The sequence below is a fragment of the Vanessa atalanta genome, chromosome 26 (genome assembly GCF_905147765.1).
Source record: "Vanessa atalanta chromosome 26, ilVanAtal1.2, whole genome shotgun sequence".
NCBI classification, from domain to species: Eukaryota; Metazoa; Arthropoda; class Insecta; order Lepidoptera; family Nymphalidae; genus Vanessa; species Vanessa atalanta.
Window position 1 is genome coordinate 5148338 of NC_061896.1, and position 16309 is coordinate 5164646.

The window sequence follows — 16309 nt, forward strand, 5'->3', positions numbered from 1 at the left end:
GTGTTACGTCAGTCAGGGATATTTGACATGACACTTAATTATGTGTATCCTAACCAAATCAAATAAGCTTATCGCCGTCATGAAGTCAGTTCCTACAGAGTAAAACGTCAGTCAGTTTTTATGAATGCGCTCTTTCAGAAAATATTTAATGCAAATTAAGTAAAATATATACACATATATAATTTGTATAATATTAATGAAGGATACGATTTTTACAAGCATTTTTTTGTTATCAAAATGGGAGATATTTTATCGTGAAAACTTTGCTCTGAAAGATAAAACTCCAGCAAAATAAAAAAATAACACGTATCAATATGTTTTTAAGTGTATATAAATATATATTTTATTAGTTTTTTAATATAATTTGTCAATTTTTAATGTTTTTAGTGTGCGTCCTAACATTTTCGTGGGCCGAGTTGAAGGATCAGCGGTGTATCAGAAGTGGTACTTCGAAGTGACCATGGACCATATTGAGAAAACTACCCACATGATGCCGCATTTGAGAATCGGATGGGCTAATACTACTGGGTAAGAATCATTTTCAGCCTTTTCTAGTCTCAATTGAACTGAACTCTTTTTTTAATATATTAAAGCATATTAAAAAAAAACATCTTTCTGTTAAAAACTTATTTTCCCTAGGTATGTCCCGTATCCGGGAGGCGGTGAAAAGTGGGGCGGTAATGGAGTGGGAGACGATCTTTCCTCGTACGGTTTTGATGGAGCCTTCCTCTGGTCCGGAGGCAGAAAGACGCCTGTTAATAGAACTCACGCCGAAGAACCATTTATTCGAAAAGGTAATAATAATTTACAGTTTACCCATAAAATTAGTACAAACCAATTCTTCAACTTCTTCAATATTAGTATAGACATGGATAAACCTCAACTATCGTCTTCCTGGTTTAAAAGTGTTAAGATTTGGTCGATATTTTTAGGTGACGTCATCGGATGCGCTCTCGACTTGACCGTGCCGCTCATCAACTTTATGTTTAACGGTATAAGGGTCACGGGTTCCTTCACTAATTTCAACTTGGAAGGCATGTTCTTCCCCGTCATCAGCTGTTCCAGCAAGTTAAGGTAAAATTATGTCACCTGACGATTGATGTACTTCTGTTTATAGACGTGACGGTATATGTACTTGTTTATATTATTTAACTTTAAAGTTAAACGTGTCAATAGTCGTTACTGTTAGGTATGGTAAGCCATGCCATGCCATTATATCATAACATGCTGTTCTTCTATGGAACTTGCTCATATCGCTCGCTTTTCTTTTGAGCCACAGATAATATTCCCAATTTCTGGTACATATCAGTATTTAAAACGGGATATTTACCATATAATGCGAGAAATTCGTAGATAATGTCGAAATATCGAGGTCCACCAAATAAAAATAAAAAACATGGTAAATATCCCGTTTTAAATACTGATAGTAATAAAAATAACCATGTTAATTTAAATTCTTGTACATAGTTGTCGATTCCTCCTCGGCGGTGAACACGGACGTCTCCGATACGCAGCTCCTGAGGGATACTCTCCTCTGGTAGAATCGCTACTGCCGCAACAGATCCTGAATCTTGAGCCCTGTTTCTATTTCGGAAACTTGGCCAAGAGGGCGCTCGCCGGGCCCCCCCTCGTGCAAGATGACACAGCGTTCGTGCCCACGCCTGTTGATACCGCTTTAGTGAGTATTTATAAGCTTAATTCTGTAGCATATGCATTTAGAAAGCTGGACAATTAACTGTTATTGATACTGTTCGGTCGGTAACGATTCAAGATTTAGTTAAATCATATTGTAATTTAATTGAGTATTTCTTTTAACAAATAAATTGTATTATTCAAAATTTACACCAATACTGTACACCAACCAACAATATTGATTCTTTTATTTGATTGTTTGAGGATTTAATTGTGAGTAATTCATATATAATATTATATTATATTAATAATATTTGATTGATCATTTACAAATTGTGGCAAGTTTAAATGTGTAAACATTGTAAATAAACTGTCAGATTACTGTGAGTGTGTAACTGTTATGATAAAGATAACTTTATTTATTGAAATGAAATTAATTCTTATAGAAATTCTAAAATTATGATAAGATTCTTCGTCGTCTGTATTAAATTATAAAGAAAACTTAATTTATTTTTTTCCAGATAACACTACCAACTTACATCGAACAGATCAGAGACAAGCTCGCTGAAAATATTCACGAAATGTGGGCGATGAATAAGGTAATAAGGCGTTATATGGTGGTAGGGTTTTGTGCAAGCCCGTCTAGGTAGGTACCACACACGCATACACATCAGATATTCTACCATCAAACAGCAATACCTAGAATTGTTGAGTCCCGGTTTAAAGGGTGAGTAAGTCAGAGTAACTACAGGTACAAGTAACATCTTAGCTCTCCATGTAAGTGGCGCATTGGCGATGAAAGGAATTCCTAATATTTCTTACAGGGCTGATGATAACGGGTGATGGAGACCACTTACTATCATTCGACCGTCCGCCTGTCTATACTATAAAAAAATGACCACATTTTAATAAATTTGAGATAGATAGATAGATTAGAAATTTCAATTTAAAATAGCCACGAATATAATGTTGTAATTTTGTTTATGAAGGAAAGAAGACGGTTCCAATATTAATTTATCGAAGATATCTTTTAAATGTCATCATATAGTCGTACGATCGCTACCTAATGAACTTTGACTCATTTGTTGGCCTAGTATAATGCTGCAGATCTAGAGATTCTGGGTTCAAACCCCAGGTTGTACCGATAAAAAGGTTTTGGGTTTTCTATCGAAGGATACTCGTGACGGCCGGCGTCTGAAAATTGAAAGTGCGTTCACTCCTGTGTCTCGGTACGCATGTATAGTCGTTTTTCGTGCCTCGGAACTCTTTTCACCGGATATAAGACAGAGAGAATAAAGAGTGCAACTGTGTTTGCGCACACACTCTTGCAATATAGCTTGTCCGGTGTAGCTCTCTGGTCGCCCTTGAGACCACCATTACCTAACGAACGCGCGCGACATGCGTGTGTGTCGTGTGTGTCGTGTGTGTCGTGTGCGTGTGTGCGTGCGTGCGTGCGCGAGTGCGAGTGCGAGGTGGCGGTGTGCGCAGATCGAGGCGGGCTGGAGCTTCGGCGCGGCGCGGGAGGACGCGCGGCGCGTGCACCCGTGCCTCGTGCCCTTCGAGCGCCTGCCGCCCGCCGAGAAGAGATACGACGTGCAGCTCGCCGTGCAGACGCTCAAGTGCGTACCCCTGCCAAGGGAACCTCATACTTATCTTTTTACATATTATTGGCTATGACATAATTATGTTTTTTTAACGGTTCTAATAAATAGCAAATGTCTTAAAATATGTCGCTAGGATATTATTGTTAGTGGTATCGATTCATTTTTTGTTTTTTTATTCAGGACAATCCTCGCTCTGGGCTACTACATAAGCTTGGACAAACCGCCGGCGCGTATTCGTAATGTCCGTCTTCCAAACGAACCATTTATGCAAGTAAGTTGTCGTAGTAGATATTTCTTGACTTCACATTTAGATCAGTTTCAATTACAATAATGTAGTTTTTTTTATATTAAAATAATTTTTATTAATATGACCCAACTCGAAAAACTAAAATAAAATGGTTTCTTCTTAGTCAAATGGTTACAAACCAGCTCCGCTGGACCTAAGTGCTGTCACCCTGACACCGAAGATGGACGAGCTTGTGGATCAACTAGCTGAAAACACGCACAACTTATGGGCCCGAGAACGTATTCAACAGGGCTGGACCTACGGTCTCAACGAGGTAGATTTAAATTAATTCAAGAAAATACTTTAAACGCCGATTTCGTTTACCAAAAAGAAAAAAATCCATACCAAATTAATTTGGATTGAAAAATTGGATCATACATTATAAAAAAAAAATCAAGAAAAAAAAGTGTTTAAATAATATTCTCTAATCTTAATGAAATCGTTGACTACAATTATTAATATTAATAATATAAATAAACCATTAAACATGTCAAAAAAGTAACGTCAATATTAATTAATAAATTAAATTTGATATACATATATATCAGCGTACATTAATGGCTATGCACAGAACTGTGCACTATAATATGTCTTGCACTATTTGCTTGTCTTTTTTTGTAAATCGGTCAAAGGCACAAGACTTATGTATTAGTAGTGAATGCTTATACTTACTTACCTACTGTATATTTGTATATTTTTATTTAATTTAGTTTTCTTAGTATTCTCATAGCATTAAGAAACAACATTGGGTCTTAAAGTTGGCAACATGCTGGCCTAGTTACCACGCTACAGTAGACCAATATCAAATAGTCTTATCTCTCATGTAGTAACATATTAATAATTTATTTTTCCGTCTTAGTGTTTTCTCATATAGAATCGAGGTCCTCACCAGAAAGTTCTAGATCCAACTGCTGTGACTCTCACATTTAATATTTGTTGTATTTATTAGGTGTGAGGGTCACAGCTAGTTGTGTCTGGAGTACCACACAGAAGAATCAAGAGAAGAATTTATCCTTTATCAATTCAATGTTTTTGCATCGCTTATCATAAATGTGTAATGCTTTTATTTAAAAAATTTCGTTTTACAAGCTTAAATTAACCGAAACGTAATCTTCAGGATTCAGACATGCACAGATCTCCACATCTCGTCCCCTACCCGAAAGTCGATGATGCAATTAAAAAAGCCAACAGAGATACTGCATCTGAAACTGTACGAACTCTTCTCGTTTACGGATATAACCTCGACCCACCGACTGGAGAACAACACGAAGGTATATGTATAACTATAATTATAATCACAATTTTCGTCAACATCCTAACATTCGAAAAAGATCAATTTATTATAGCTATTTTGGTAAGAATTCATCCACGGAGCGTGTTAAACGTCACTTGCCATGATATCTTGAATAATATATAAAACATTACAGCTTTATATAAGCTAATAATAAGAAAATAAAACATTGGGAATTAATTTACAATTTACAGAAAAAAATGCTCTATTTAATTGTACAAAATGTACAAGTAAATAAAATATTTCAAAGTTGATCCTTCGAGCCGGATTTATCCAGTAATATTAAAACCAAAAATATGTTTTGCAGCTTTACTAGCCGAAGCATCAAAACAGAAGCAAGCAGATTTCAGAACATACAGAGCGGAGAAAAACTACGCGGTCAGTTCGGGAAAATGGTATTTCGAATTTGAAATCCTCACTGCTGGCCCTATGAGGGTAAGTAACAGACATACTTTTTAATCATAATATAATTATGACTTATATTCCTTTCTCGCTGTCTAAGGAACCCTAGTAAATTACACTGATTTATTTTATACGTATAGGTAATAAATGGCTAATGATAATTTATCAATAACCATCAGATCTAAATTCAACCTTACATTTATATCGTTTATTGCACTCATTAAAACAGCTATGCAGCAAAAGTATGTGCATATATAATAATATTACATTGTTTTTAGTTATTGTCCTTAAGTTTTAAAACCTCACAAATGCAAACAATAGTTCTGTTATATTTTTTTAGGTTGGGTGGGCTCACGCGGACATGGCGCCTGGTATGATGCTGGGACAAGACGAGAATTCCTGGGCTTTTGACGGCTATAACGTACGTATCCAAAAATTTTCATACTACAATTCTAGATTAATTTTGAAATAGACATTTCAATACCAATAATACAAACTAGTATCAAAAATTATTGATGGTGAAGTTTTTATCGAATGTTAAAAAGTTTGATTACAACAGTCGTTAAAATGGCACGGTGGAACGAGTGACACGTTCGGACAGCAGTTGAAAATCGGTGACATTGTCGCTTGCTTCTTAGACGTTCCCGACCAAACGATTAGTGAGTTATTAGGAAATTCAGCTCCTTGTCTGATAAATGGTCTTAACTAAAAAAAACGGAAAAGAATATCCGTAACAAAATTTAAATATCGAACGCATGAAATAATATTGATGTTGTATTAAAACTAAAATATTTACGTTCCTTCTCTGTCGTAACACTAGTGTATTTGTGTTGTGTTAGAAGTTAACTTCTATCAGTCTATTCGAATGGTATTAATTGAATACAGGAATTATCGATTGATTTAATTTCGTGCCCATTGATCCCCAATATATATTTAAGGGGATGTTCAAGACTTAAATTTGCCAAACTATTTATTATAATTCGAAACATTTATCAGACAAGCACAAAAGTGTGTTATGGTTGGTGGTATTCTCGATTTTGTCGTATTGTGGTACCGTATTATATTCAGTACAATCCTTATGATCCTCTGTATTTCGACTTACCTGTATATATAACCCCAATATTCCTAATGTTGCTATTTTCACCCTCAATCCAATAATACATTATAAACTTAAAACATAAAAAAATATATATAAGGGAACAGAATAAATAGAGAAAACAAGAATTGTTGCATGAAGAATTTGCAACTTAATTGTAAATTGAGACTTTAACTTTTAAGGAGGAAAAAGTGTACTCCGGTAGTACGGAGTCGTTTGGCAAGCAATGGGCAGTGGGGGACGTTGTAGGAGTATTCCTTGATCTCATTGACAAGACGATAAGTAAATACTGAAGAATTTTGACTGGCAACACTTAGCTTGCTTATAGAGGCGTGGCGGGAACATTGTTTATAATTCATTTTTAAATAAACGTATAAATACAACTTTTACAAAAATTTAAAAAGGAAAAAATAAAAATGGACATACTGAATTATTAATTATTATTATCAATTAAAGTATTATTATAAATATTATTTTCCACTAAAAAGATAAAGCGTTAAATTGAACACACTATAGACTTACCTTTAGTCTATTTAAACTTTATTTTTAAATATATTTCGTAATATTTTAGATTGTATGTATATAACTCAATTGAATGTGTAAATGTGTTCCTGCCACTGTTGAATTCACGCCAGGCTTTTATAGCTAAGCTAATCGCCAAGATTACGTCTGCTTCCGATGTAATACCATCACATCGCTTTGCTTATAAATAAAACAGAATTAGATAGTTTTTTTTTTTTATAATTAATAATATATTGATATCGATGAATTTTAGCCTCATCGAAAGCATGACTAGATACTTAGAACGTCATTGAATATTAAATCGCTCTATGGAAAGTTCTAAGTTTAGCGAGATGCATATAAAAATATGCAAATCTCTTTGAATAGATTATTTTTTTAATTTTCTATTAAGTACGTGACAAATATTTGATGCACTTTTAAATAAATTTATGATATACAACACTGACACATTTGCTACTAATATTTTGAAAATGGACTTGATTCCAAATTCGAATACCGTTTTATATTTCCAAAAACAATTGCCTGCTGCCTTGATTATCACTAAATGTTAAACATTGGAGTATCTAAATTAATCATTGCTTGTTCGAAATGTTTGTTACTTAACGCAATAATTGAGTTCTTGAGTTGCAATTTGTTAATTTAAATGGTAAATCGGTAGGTTCAGAAATCAAAAGTGAGCTAGACGTGAAATCCATAAAGTCCAGTATTTACGTTATAATGTTCCATGATATTCAAGCATGGGTATTGATTTAGGATTCCACGTCATGGGCACTCTTGTTTTGCTTGGTCGTGCAGGTATTTTTGAACCTTTAGTATCCTTAGACCTTTTGGTGTTTCATTTTTTTCTGCGTCTAATAAAATATAGTTGGGTCTATATAAAACTAAAGAAAGTTTCCAAGTATGTAATTATAGAACAAAATTTGCTTTCTAACTTGACCAGGTAAGAGCATGTTTGTGCCGAAATCAATTGTACTCAAATTTTAATATTTATAATAATTGCGTGATAGGTTTCTCTCTGAATGGAGAATTACTGATGGATGCTCTGGGTGGTGAGACTACATTCGCAGACGTACAGGGAGACAATTTCGTTCCTGCTTGTACTCTTGGAGTTGGCCAAAAAGCAAGGTAAATTCCATTTACCAAACATAAATCTATATTTGAATTAAACAGATCTTTTTCTCTTTTCTGGTTTTAATATTTTATATAACTTCTGAAATACAAAATATTTTTTACCCGCTATTTTTTATGAAATGTTACTGTATTTTCTATATTTATTAAATGTTTTAATTTTTAGGCTTTCATATGGTCAAGATGTAAATTCTCTGAAATATTTTACAACGTGTGGTCTTCAAGAAGGTTATGAGCCGTTCTGTGTGTAAGTATTCTCATGCCTTTAAACACTGTCGTACATCACACGTACGTCCTAAGTCTTCCACTTCACAATTATGGTACAATTTACCGGGGTGATGATGTTTTTAGTAATATGAAACGGGATGTCACACACTGGTATACGAAGGACCAGCCAATATTCGAAAATACAGATGAAATGGCAGACACCAGAATTGATGTGACAAGGATACCTGCAGGATCCGGTAAGTGCCTAATTTGCATAATACATTTCATGCTCGTGAACGAAAACATCGTGAAAACATGCATGATTGCATGCGTCGGTTGAAAATATGCCATGCCGTATTCAACAAGCGAGGTCAATTAAGCTCCAAACCTTCTCCGCCAAAAGAGGTCTTAGCTTAATAGTTAGATATTTAAAAGTTGTTATTTTTTCTGTATTGAATGTTAAAGAACTGAAGTACGAGTATATACTTCGAATATTTTCAAAAAAACATAAATGGTAATAAAAATGTAACCGTTCTTAAAATTTACATGAACGAGGATTTAAAACACCCATATTTGTATTGATTTCAGATACTCCGCCATGTCTCAAAATATCTCATAACACATTTGAGACTATGGAGAAGGCAAATTGGGAATTCCTTCGTCTGTCCTTGCCAGTTATATGCCAAGCGGAATTCATTGAGTAAGTATAATATTTTTAATAAATTTCAATCGTCATCAGAGTTGTTCAGTAAGAATTAACTTGTGATAGCTGGTGGATAAGTGTCATTTACGTTAACATAGTTTAGTGATATTTTGATATGTGATTTAATTTGATTTTCGGTAGGAAGGATAATTGAACTACATTAAATAAGGACACAAGAGACATAACATTTTTAATCCCAATATAGTCAATAAATTCGTAATTTAACATGGTCTTAAAACTGTTTTTTCTAAATAACGAGGACTCTTAATTGTCACGTGATCTGCACTTTTAATACTTATTTGAACTATCCCAGTGAATCTGAGAAAGCCCGTCGTTGGGTCGAAATAAAAGAGCGTCAGCAGATCCTGATGAAGGAAGCGACTGAGGCGCAGATGCCGGCTCACATCGACCAGATCATGAGGAGCGGGTTCACCATGAACGATATTAAAGGTCAGTTGCACTATTCGTCCCAGATAACCAAATTTACCCAAATTTTATATATTTAGAGAATTAAATAAAAAGTGTTATTTTATTCCTTGTGATGTAGATTTGTTTATTACAGTACCAGTATTGAATTAGATTTTGTGATATGTATGTATGTATGTATATATTAAATTATTTATTTATCATTCTTATGAAATTGTAAGAAATGGTATATGTTTTGAATTTCGTTTGACTTTGTTTTGCTTATATGTAATTATAATTCCCTTTAATTTGTTAGCTTCGTCCTTTGTAAATAAAATGTATATTACTTTTAATTATTTTGGTTGCGCTGAATCCCCTTATAAAATTATTTTTAAAAAGCTTTTTTGCCCGTGTGACCCTTTTTGTTTCTCCCTCCCCCCAAGGTCTGCACTATGATGAAAACCAAGAAGAAATGCCGACTTCAAAGGCCAAAAAACAACCTTCGAGGCCTCCGAGGAAAGGTTCCATTCCCCGCGGTGTCACGATACAGAATTACAATTTGCAACCAGGTTCTGACAGAAGCTCGAAGCCAAACTTATCCTTCGCTTTGCCCTATTTAATTTATTTTCTCTATTTCTTTAATGCCTTTAATATATAAATTTTACCTTAAAATAAAATTTGTATTATGTTTCCTGAGACGTCCGAAGTCCATTATGAGAGAGGGCATCGTCTTTCCTTGTCTTGTCGTTAGATGTCGCTACTTTACCGTCACGTGAACGCTCCTGTAGCGCCACTAGTGGCCAAATCTGTAACTAACTAACAGCACCAAGAAAGCCACCATTCCGAAGTCATTGTTCGTCTCATAATGATAATGATGTTGGTATGTGTATTACACACCAGGAAGACATTATCTGGACTTCGGACGTCTCAGGAAACATAATACAAATTTTATTTTAAGGTAAAATTTATATATTATGTGTTCCGTTTGACGTCCGAAGTCCATTATGAGAGACATGTTTGTTATCTCCTGGTGGCTTGTATAATAAAAACGCAACAATGTGATTATACTTTTAATGCAAGTTAAGCAAAGTTACATGAATATCACATAGTATACATAATATTACATTAAAAATAAAAATAAATAAATAATCGAATTATATATATATATATATATATATATATATATATATATATATATATATATATTTTTATCGATCATTAGTTCAATTCAAATTACATTCAATTAAATTATATTGTAATTTATTAATTTGTGACTGAGAAATATTTAGAGAGTGACTTCTCAGATTTATTGTTAAGGCCACTTTCATCTACATTTTTAAAGTAGTATTTTTTAAATGTATTTTCATGGCGCCAGTTAGCTTTAGCTAAAATATCATCTAATGGGTACTTCTCTAAGTAGTTTAGAGATGAAACTGCTGATCTCAAGCTACCAGGCGTAGCTTCGATTCCAGCATCAGAAAGAGTTCGCTTTACCCAGCCACCTATGATAACAGTGGTGGCTGGTCTATGAGGCTCTCTAGTAGTGATAAACAAATTTGTCAGAGAGCCTCTAACCTTCTTAGAAACATTAAGCAGAGTTCTTAGCCAAAACAAAGGATTTGTATTTCTATCCGGTGATGATAGTAAAGTCCAACTAGACTGCTGATACGATGCAGAGTTAGTTTTTGAACCGAATACAGGATGCAGGGTTATTGAATTCCCATTATCAATTAAATGTGTAGAGTCACAACGCAAAAGAGTTAAATCGTGGACTCTACGCCCCGAGGCCAACAAAAGAATTATGGCAGTACGCCTAGAAACCTCATAAAGACTAAAAAGATTTGGACTTGTGTTTTTTAAAAAGTTAATTACAATTCTTGCATCCCATATTGGTAATTTCGGTGGAATTGGTCTTGCTAAAGACACCGCTTTTAAAATATGCTTAACTAAATTATTTGAGGATATTTTAGTATCAGATAGTGTTTCACAAACTGACGCTATAACGGATTTATGTACAAGAATAGTACGATAAGCTAATCTATCAGTAAGGAAGAGTTTTGCTAAATACCTGGCTACCGCGGCAGGTGCCGGTTGACGACAGCTTACATTATTTTCACTACACCATTGGGACCATCTGTTCCATATGGGGATGTATGTTTTAATTGTAGAAGTCCTCCAACACGTCGACAAAAGATGTTTTTCTTGTGCAGACCAATCCTCTGTCAAGGTGTCCCAGCCGAAACTAGCCAGGCTTCCAGCTGTAGGTTGTGCACTTGTGCTGGAGGGCGACCCGACACTGTATCCACTAATGTTATATTCAGGTTCCTTATTTTTAAAGGACGTGCTAGGGAGCGGTTCTTGAGATCTGGACGCCAAAAGGGTTTTTTCCACTTCGGCGCTATTATTATGAACTTTCCTCTGGCCGAGTTCAAATGGTGTAGAACCCGTGGAAGCAGACTTGGCGGAGGAAAGATCCAAGCAAGATTGTATGTCCAACATCTGCTGAAAGCGTCGTGAAAGTAGGCGTTCGAGTCTGGTAAGTCTAGCGACACATACTTCGAAACGACGTGAGCGTTTTTTGAGGCGAACAGATCTAGTTCTGGTGTTCCCCACAGTTTGAACACCTTCTTTGTTCCTTCGCTCAAAAGATGCCATTCGGAGCCGGCGCGATTGCGCGAGAGGTGATCGGCTTCCGTATTGTACATTCCCGGTAGATGGTGAGGGAGGAGTACAACGTTCAGGCTGTCTATTAGTCCCAGGAGGTGTTTGGTCAACTCCAAAAGTTTTTGAGATCTTGTTCCACCCTCGTTCTTTATATACGATACTACCGTCTTGTTGTCGCTCTGTAAGATCACGGTTGAATTTTTTAGAACATTCGCTTGTGACGAGATGGCCGCTATCACTGCATGCATTTCTTTTAAATTGCAGTGCCAGCCCAGCTGATCTTGACTCCAACTACCTTTTAGTGAGTTGTTGTTCACCAAAGCACCCCATTGAATGTCCGAGGCGTCTGTAACCACGTAATTGACTGGTAGTTTTACGGGGTGAATTTGAGTTTTTTGATCGACATTGTCTAGCCACCATTTCAATTCCTTTCGTACCTCGTCTCCGAATACACTGGGCCGGCGTGAGTGTTTCTGTAGAAGATTGCTGTGGCGCTGCAGCGTACGGCAATGCAACCTTCCCCGGAGGGTGACGAAGGTCGCAAAGTTGAGATACCCTAAGAGGCGTTGCGCCTGCTTGAGGGTCCAACTGCCTGCTGTCAAGCGAGACATTAGATATTGGCGGACTTTTCTTACTTTTTCTAGAGGTAAACTTTTGATGTTGTGTTGTGTGTTCCAGACGATACCGAGAAACTCTAAAGACATTGTCGGGTTGAGTATAGACTTGTTCATGTTGATATGCCAACCAAGTCTGGTGAGGAACTCGATTGCCATTTGAACATGGGTTTTCAGGGTGTCTCTGTGTTGATGGGCTATTAAAAAGTCGTCCAAATAAACTATCACGCGAAGGCCCTTTCTGCGTAACATTTCGGCAGTCCAATTTGTGACCGATGCAAACATCTTCGGGGCTGCCGCGAGCCCAAAGGGTAGACATGTCATCTGCAGCAATTGGCCTTCGTAACTGACTCGTAAAAAACAACGATGACTTTCCATTATTGGCAGATGGTAGTATGCTTGGCTTATATCGAGTTTTACCATCCAATCGCTTGTTTGTAAAAATGTTGGCATTCGATGATGATGAAACAGGTAAAAATGTTTTGGTTTCATGAATTGATTCAATGCCCTCAAGTTGAAGATCACACGATTTTTTCCATTGTTCTTCGTTATAATGAAAAGTGGGGATATGAAAGATGGAGTTGGCGGTGCGGGCTCGAGAATTCGATTTTGAATCATGGATTGAATTTCTAAAGACATTACTACTGAACTCGGCGTTTGAAATCTTCTCATTATGTCTGACGTAGGTAAAATTAATGGCGGCGTCTGGCTGAACGGTATGCGAGCAGCAGAGATTAATCTTAGAATTGCTTTGGGTGGATTTAATTTGACCCACACACTGTGATAAAGCATCAGACAGCCGCCTGAAAACTGCGTCCAGTCATTTGTGTTTATTTCTACTGTGCTGGTCTTTTCGCCCCCCTCTTCTCTTTTTGTCGTGGTCGTCGAAATTACGCTTTCTATTTTTTCCTTGCTTCGCTTTATTTTGTTGGAAACGAAAGGGCTTCTCCCGGGAAATAGAAACTATCGGTGATTTAGAACGCACCGGCGATTTCGAACGAACAAATGATTTAGGTTGTGTCGCGATATCTTTGTCTAATTTATTAATACCACCTATTTTTTGTAAATAAGCTGCTAAACCTTGTGGATTGAACATGTATTCTGCAGAGGGGGGAATTTTTTCAATATCTTCTCGTACATATTTACCTTTTAATCCTTTAAGGAGCGCTTTACGTCGTAGTTCTATAACCTCTGCACGTTTACCACACACTATTTGTAAGATGTCATGAGAAACAGTTTTGTATTGTGATTCATTACCAAATAGCTCTTTCAATTTGTCATAAATTGAAGATGAAGTTAATTGTGCACCTGGGTTAGCGGACCAATCAATCAAACTACGTAAGGCTAAGTTAACAAATTCATTCTGTGCTAAAAACGCATTTGACAAAGCAGCAAAGCTACGTTCCATCTGAAACCACCTAAGCGGAGCGTACGGATCCTCCAGATGTCGTAACTCCTCATTTACTTTTAGCTCTGTGAAAGCCGGAAAGGCAGTATACTTCTTTTGTACCTCAGTATACCGCACAGAGTTCCAATCTGGTAAGTCGAACCTTTGCATGGAAGCTAACTTAGTAACCCGGTCCGGGTTCGCTTTTGGCACGGCTGGTTCTTTAACAGAAACATCTAGTTCCGCTATATCCTTTACCAAGGCTGGCGGTTGTAAAAAGGGGTCGTCTAATGTATTATTGTTAATCGCTCCAAGATCAGGAGTCGTTGCGGAACAGGATATACTTGGCTGTGTGATAGAGTAATTTGTGTTTACAATATTATGAACGTGACTTACCAGCTGTTGGGACAGTAATTCAAATCTTCGGTCTATTTCTCGCATGGAAATGCTATGGCTGTGATGGCGCCGTCGCCTCTTTGATGGAGGCTCGTCATCCTCATTCGAACTTGAATCTGAACTCGAAGACCTTGATTCGCACGATGATGAGGGCGGTACCCCTTGTAAACGACCAGGATCGTGGTCGCCAAGCTCATCCACGCTTTGCACGGCTATTTTATCTTCGTTGTTCATTTTCACGTGACCGGTTTTAAGACTTAAGCAAGTAACTTACTACTTTAATCTCGAAAGTTAATTTATTTAATTTTTTTTTATAAAATTAAAATTCAATTGAAAACTTTATTTTACATGAATCTCTAACGACTTGCGTACGGCTTGAAAAACGACGCAACAATGACTTCGGAATGGTGGCTTTCTTGGTGCTGTTAGTTAGTTACAGATTTGGCCACTAGTGGCGCTACAGGAGCGTTCACGTGACGGTAAAGTAGCGACATCTAACGACAAGACAAGGAAAGACGATGCCCTCTCTCATAATGGACTTCGGACGTCAAACGGAACACATAATATCGTATTTATTATAGTGAAATATTCATATGGTGTAATATTTTGCTCCTTGCTAATATTTAACTGAACTAAAAATATTTCCATCTCTCTTTTACATCTTGTCATTTCTCAAACTTTTTAATCTTTAGCATAAATTCAGTTTAGATTTTTGAATACAACATCAAAAGGCCAGTATTAATATTCATGCAAATATAATCACGTGACTGATAAGGTAACTTTTCAAATAAAAGAGTAACCATAACCGTTTTTATTCAAAACATATTAATTACAATTATTTAGTCACGTATGCATTTGACAGTAATAAGGAAGCAGCTATTAACTTAGGCAATTATATTGAACGAAAAATTTTGTTTTGTAATCATATGATGGATGGATTCAGGTACTGTCAACGGTATGCATCGCTCTACCAGCGAAGCAGAAATGTCTAAATATGAGCTCGGAGTTCAGAGCGTAGAAGATAAGAAAGCGGATAAGAGAGGAAGATCTCCTTTCAAGTAAGAAACAAATAATAATTACTAGTAACAACAATTAATAGTAATAGGTAAACTATTCAATAATTCCTAAAGTTGTTCTGAAGTTTACAGCATCATTTTAAACTTTAATCGTTCATTAAATCGCCGTAATAATTTCAATTAGAAGCTATTATTGCTGAACTTTTCTCATATCTTATAGTATTTCTCTTACAAATTATTATTATTGTAAGAAGTTAACCCGTAATGAAGAATCATGACTGGATAAACTCCAAATCTTTCATCAAAAAAGATTATCCTTATTTAGACATCAGGAGGACTTTTTTGTAAATTACAGAATTCACAATTCTTTTAAATAAGTTATAAGCTCTGAACATATCGTTTTCCGAATACAATTTAGAAATACATGTATCCCAACAGATTCTTCAGAAGCAAGCGCGGTGAAAGTGGTGAACGTTCAAAATCTCGAAAATCCAAAACACCAGATCCATTCAGCGACACCGAGGTGTCTCCTGAGAGGGGAATGAAACGGCCTAACCCCCAAATAAGAATATCTCAGGTGATTTCAATTCTGTTTCATTGTGTATAAAGTTATTTTTGCTTTGAAACCCTTTATAATTTAACTTAGTTTATAGAAAAGTTTACATAATATTTGATTTAAAGTCCCAATCTTTAATATAAATAATCTGCACTTTTTATCTTTCCAACAAATTTCCCAGTTTTTATTATTAGAGTGTCAAATAACATTCCTGAAAAATGTAAATATGTTATATTTTACGTGATGTGTTTTGTTTCTAAGGCGAATCAAAGGTACAATAATACGCAGGCTAGACCCAGTAGACCTAACCTGTACGGAAGCCAGACGGGCTTGAATGTAAGTTCAGTCTCTGTATAATTATTGGTCTATGTCTTTTCAAATTTATAACCTAATCTTCAAT

The 16309-nt window shown here is 35.9% G+C and overlaps 1 protein-coding gene across 39 annotated transcripts in view; it reads left to right on the forward strand.

Annotated features, from left to right (window-relative positions):
* LOC125074041 (ryanodine receptor) overlaps positions 1–16309 on the forward strand; it is a 141761-nt gene that overhangs the window by 72926 nt on the left and 52526 nt on the right. For 17 of the 39 annotated variants that reach the window (XR_007120083.1, XM_047685228.1, XM_047685235.1 and 14 more), the window contains 21 exons: positions 388–528; positions 640–794; positions 933–1074; positions 1468–1678; positions 2154–2231; positions 3121–3251; positions 3417–3507; positions 3647–3796; positions 4640–4793; positions 5121–5248; positions 5556–5636; positions 5775–5874; positions 7841–7958; positions 8128–8208; positions 8313–8425; positions 8757–8868; positions 9185–9321; positions 9720–9845; positions 15281–15395; positions 15792–15930; positions 16171–16245. Coding sequence is in view for 38 of the 39 variants with exons in the window: in XM_047685228.1 (XP_047541184.1) it covers positions 388–528; positions 640–794; positions 933–1074; positions 1468–1678; positions 2154–2231; positions 3121–3251; positions 3417–3507; positions 3647–3796; positions 4640–4793; positions 5121–5248; positions 5556–5636; positions 5775–5874; positions 7841–7958; positions 8128–8208; positions 8313–8425; positions 8757–8868; positions 9185–9321; positions 9720–9845; positions 15281–15395; positions 15792–15930; positions 16171–16245 (2578 nt within the window). In the remaining variant the exon portion in view is untranslated. Of the gene's footprint in view, positions 1–387; positions 529–639; positions 795–932; positions 1075–1467; positions 1679–2153; positions 2232–3120; positions 3252–3416; positions 3508–3646; positions 3797–4639; positions 4794–5120; positions 5249–5555; positions 5637–5774; positions 5875–6493; positions 6594–7840; positions 7959–8127; positions 8209–8312; positions 8426–8756; positions 8869–9184; positions 9322–9719; positions 9846–15280; positions 15396–15791; positions 15931–16170; positions 16246–16309 lie in introns of all 39 variants that reach the window. The other 22 variants (XM_047685226.1, XM_047685232.1, XM_047685236.1 and 19 more) reach the window with 5 other exon arrangements.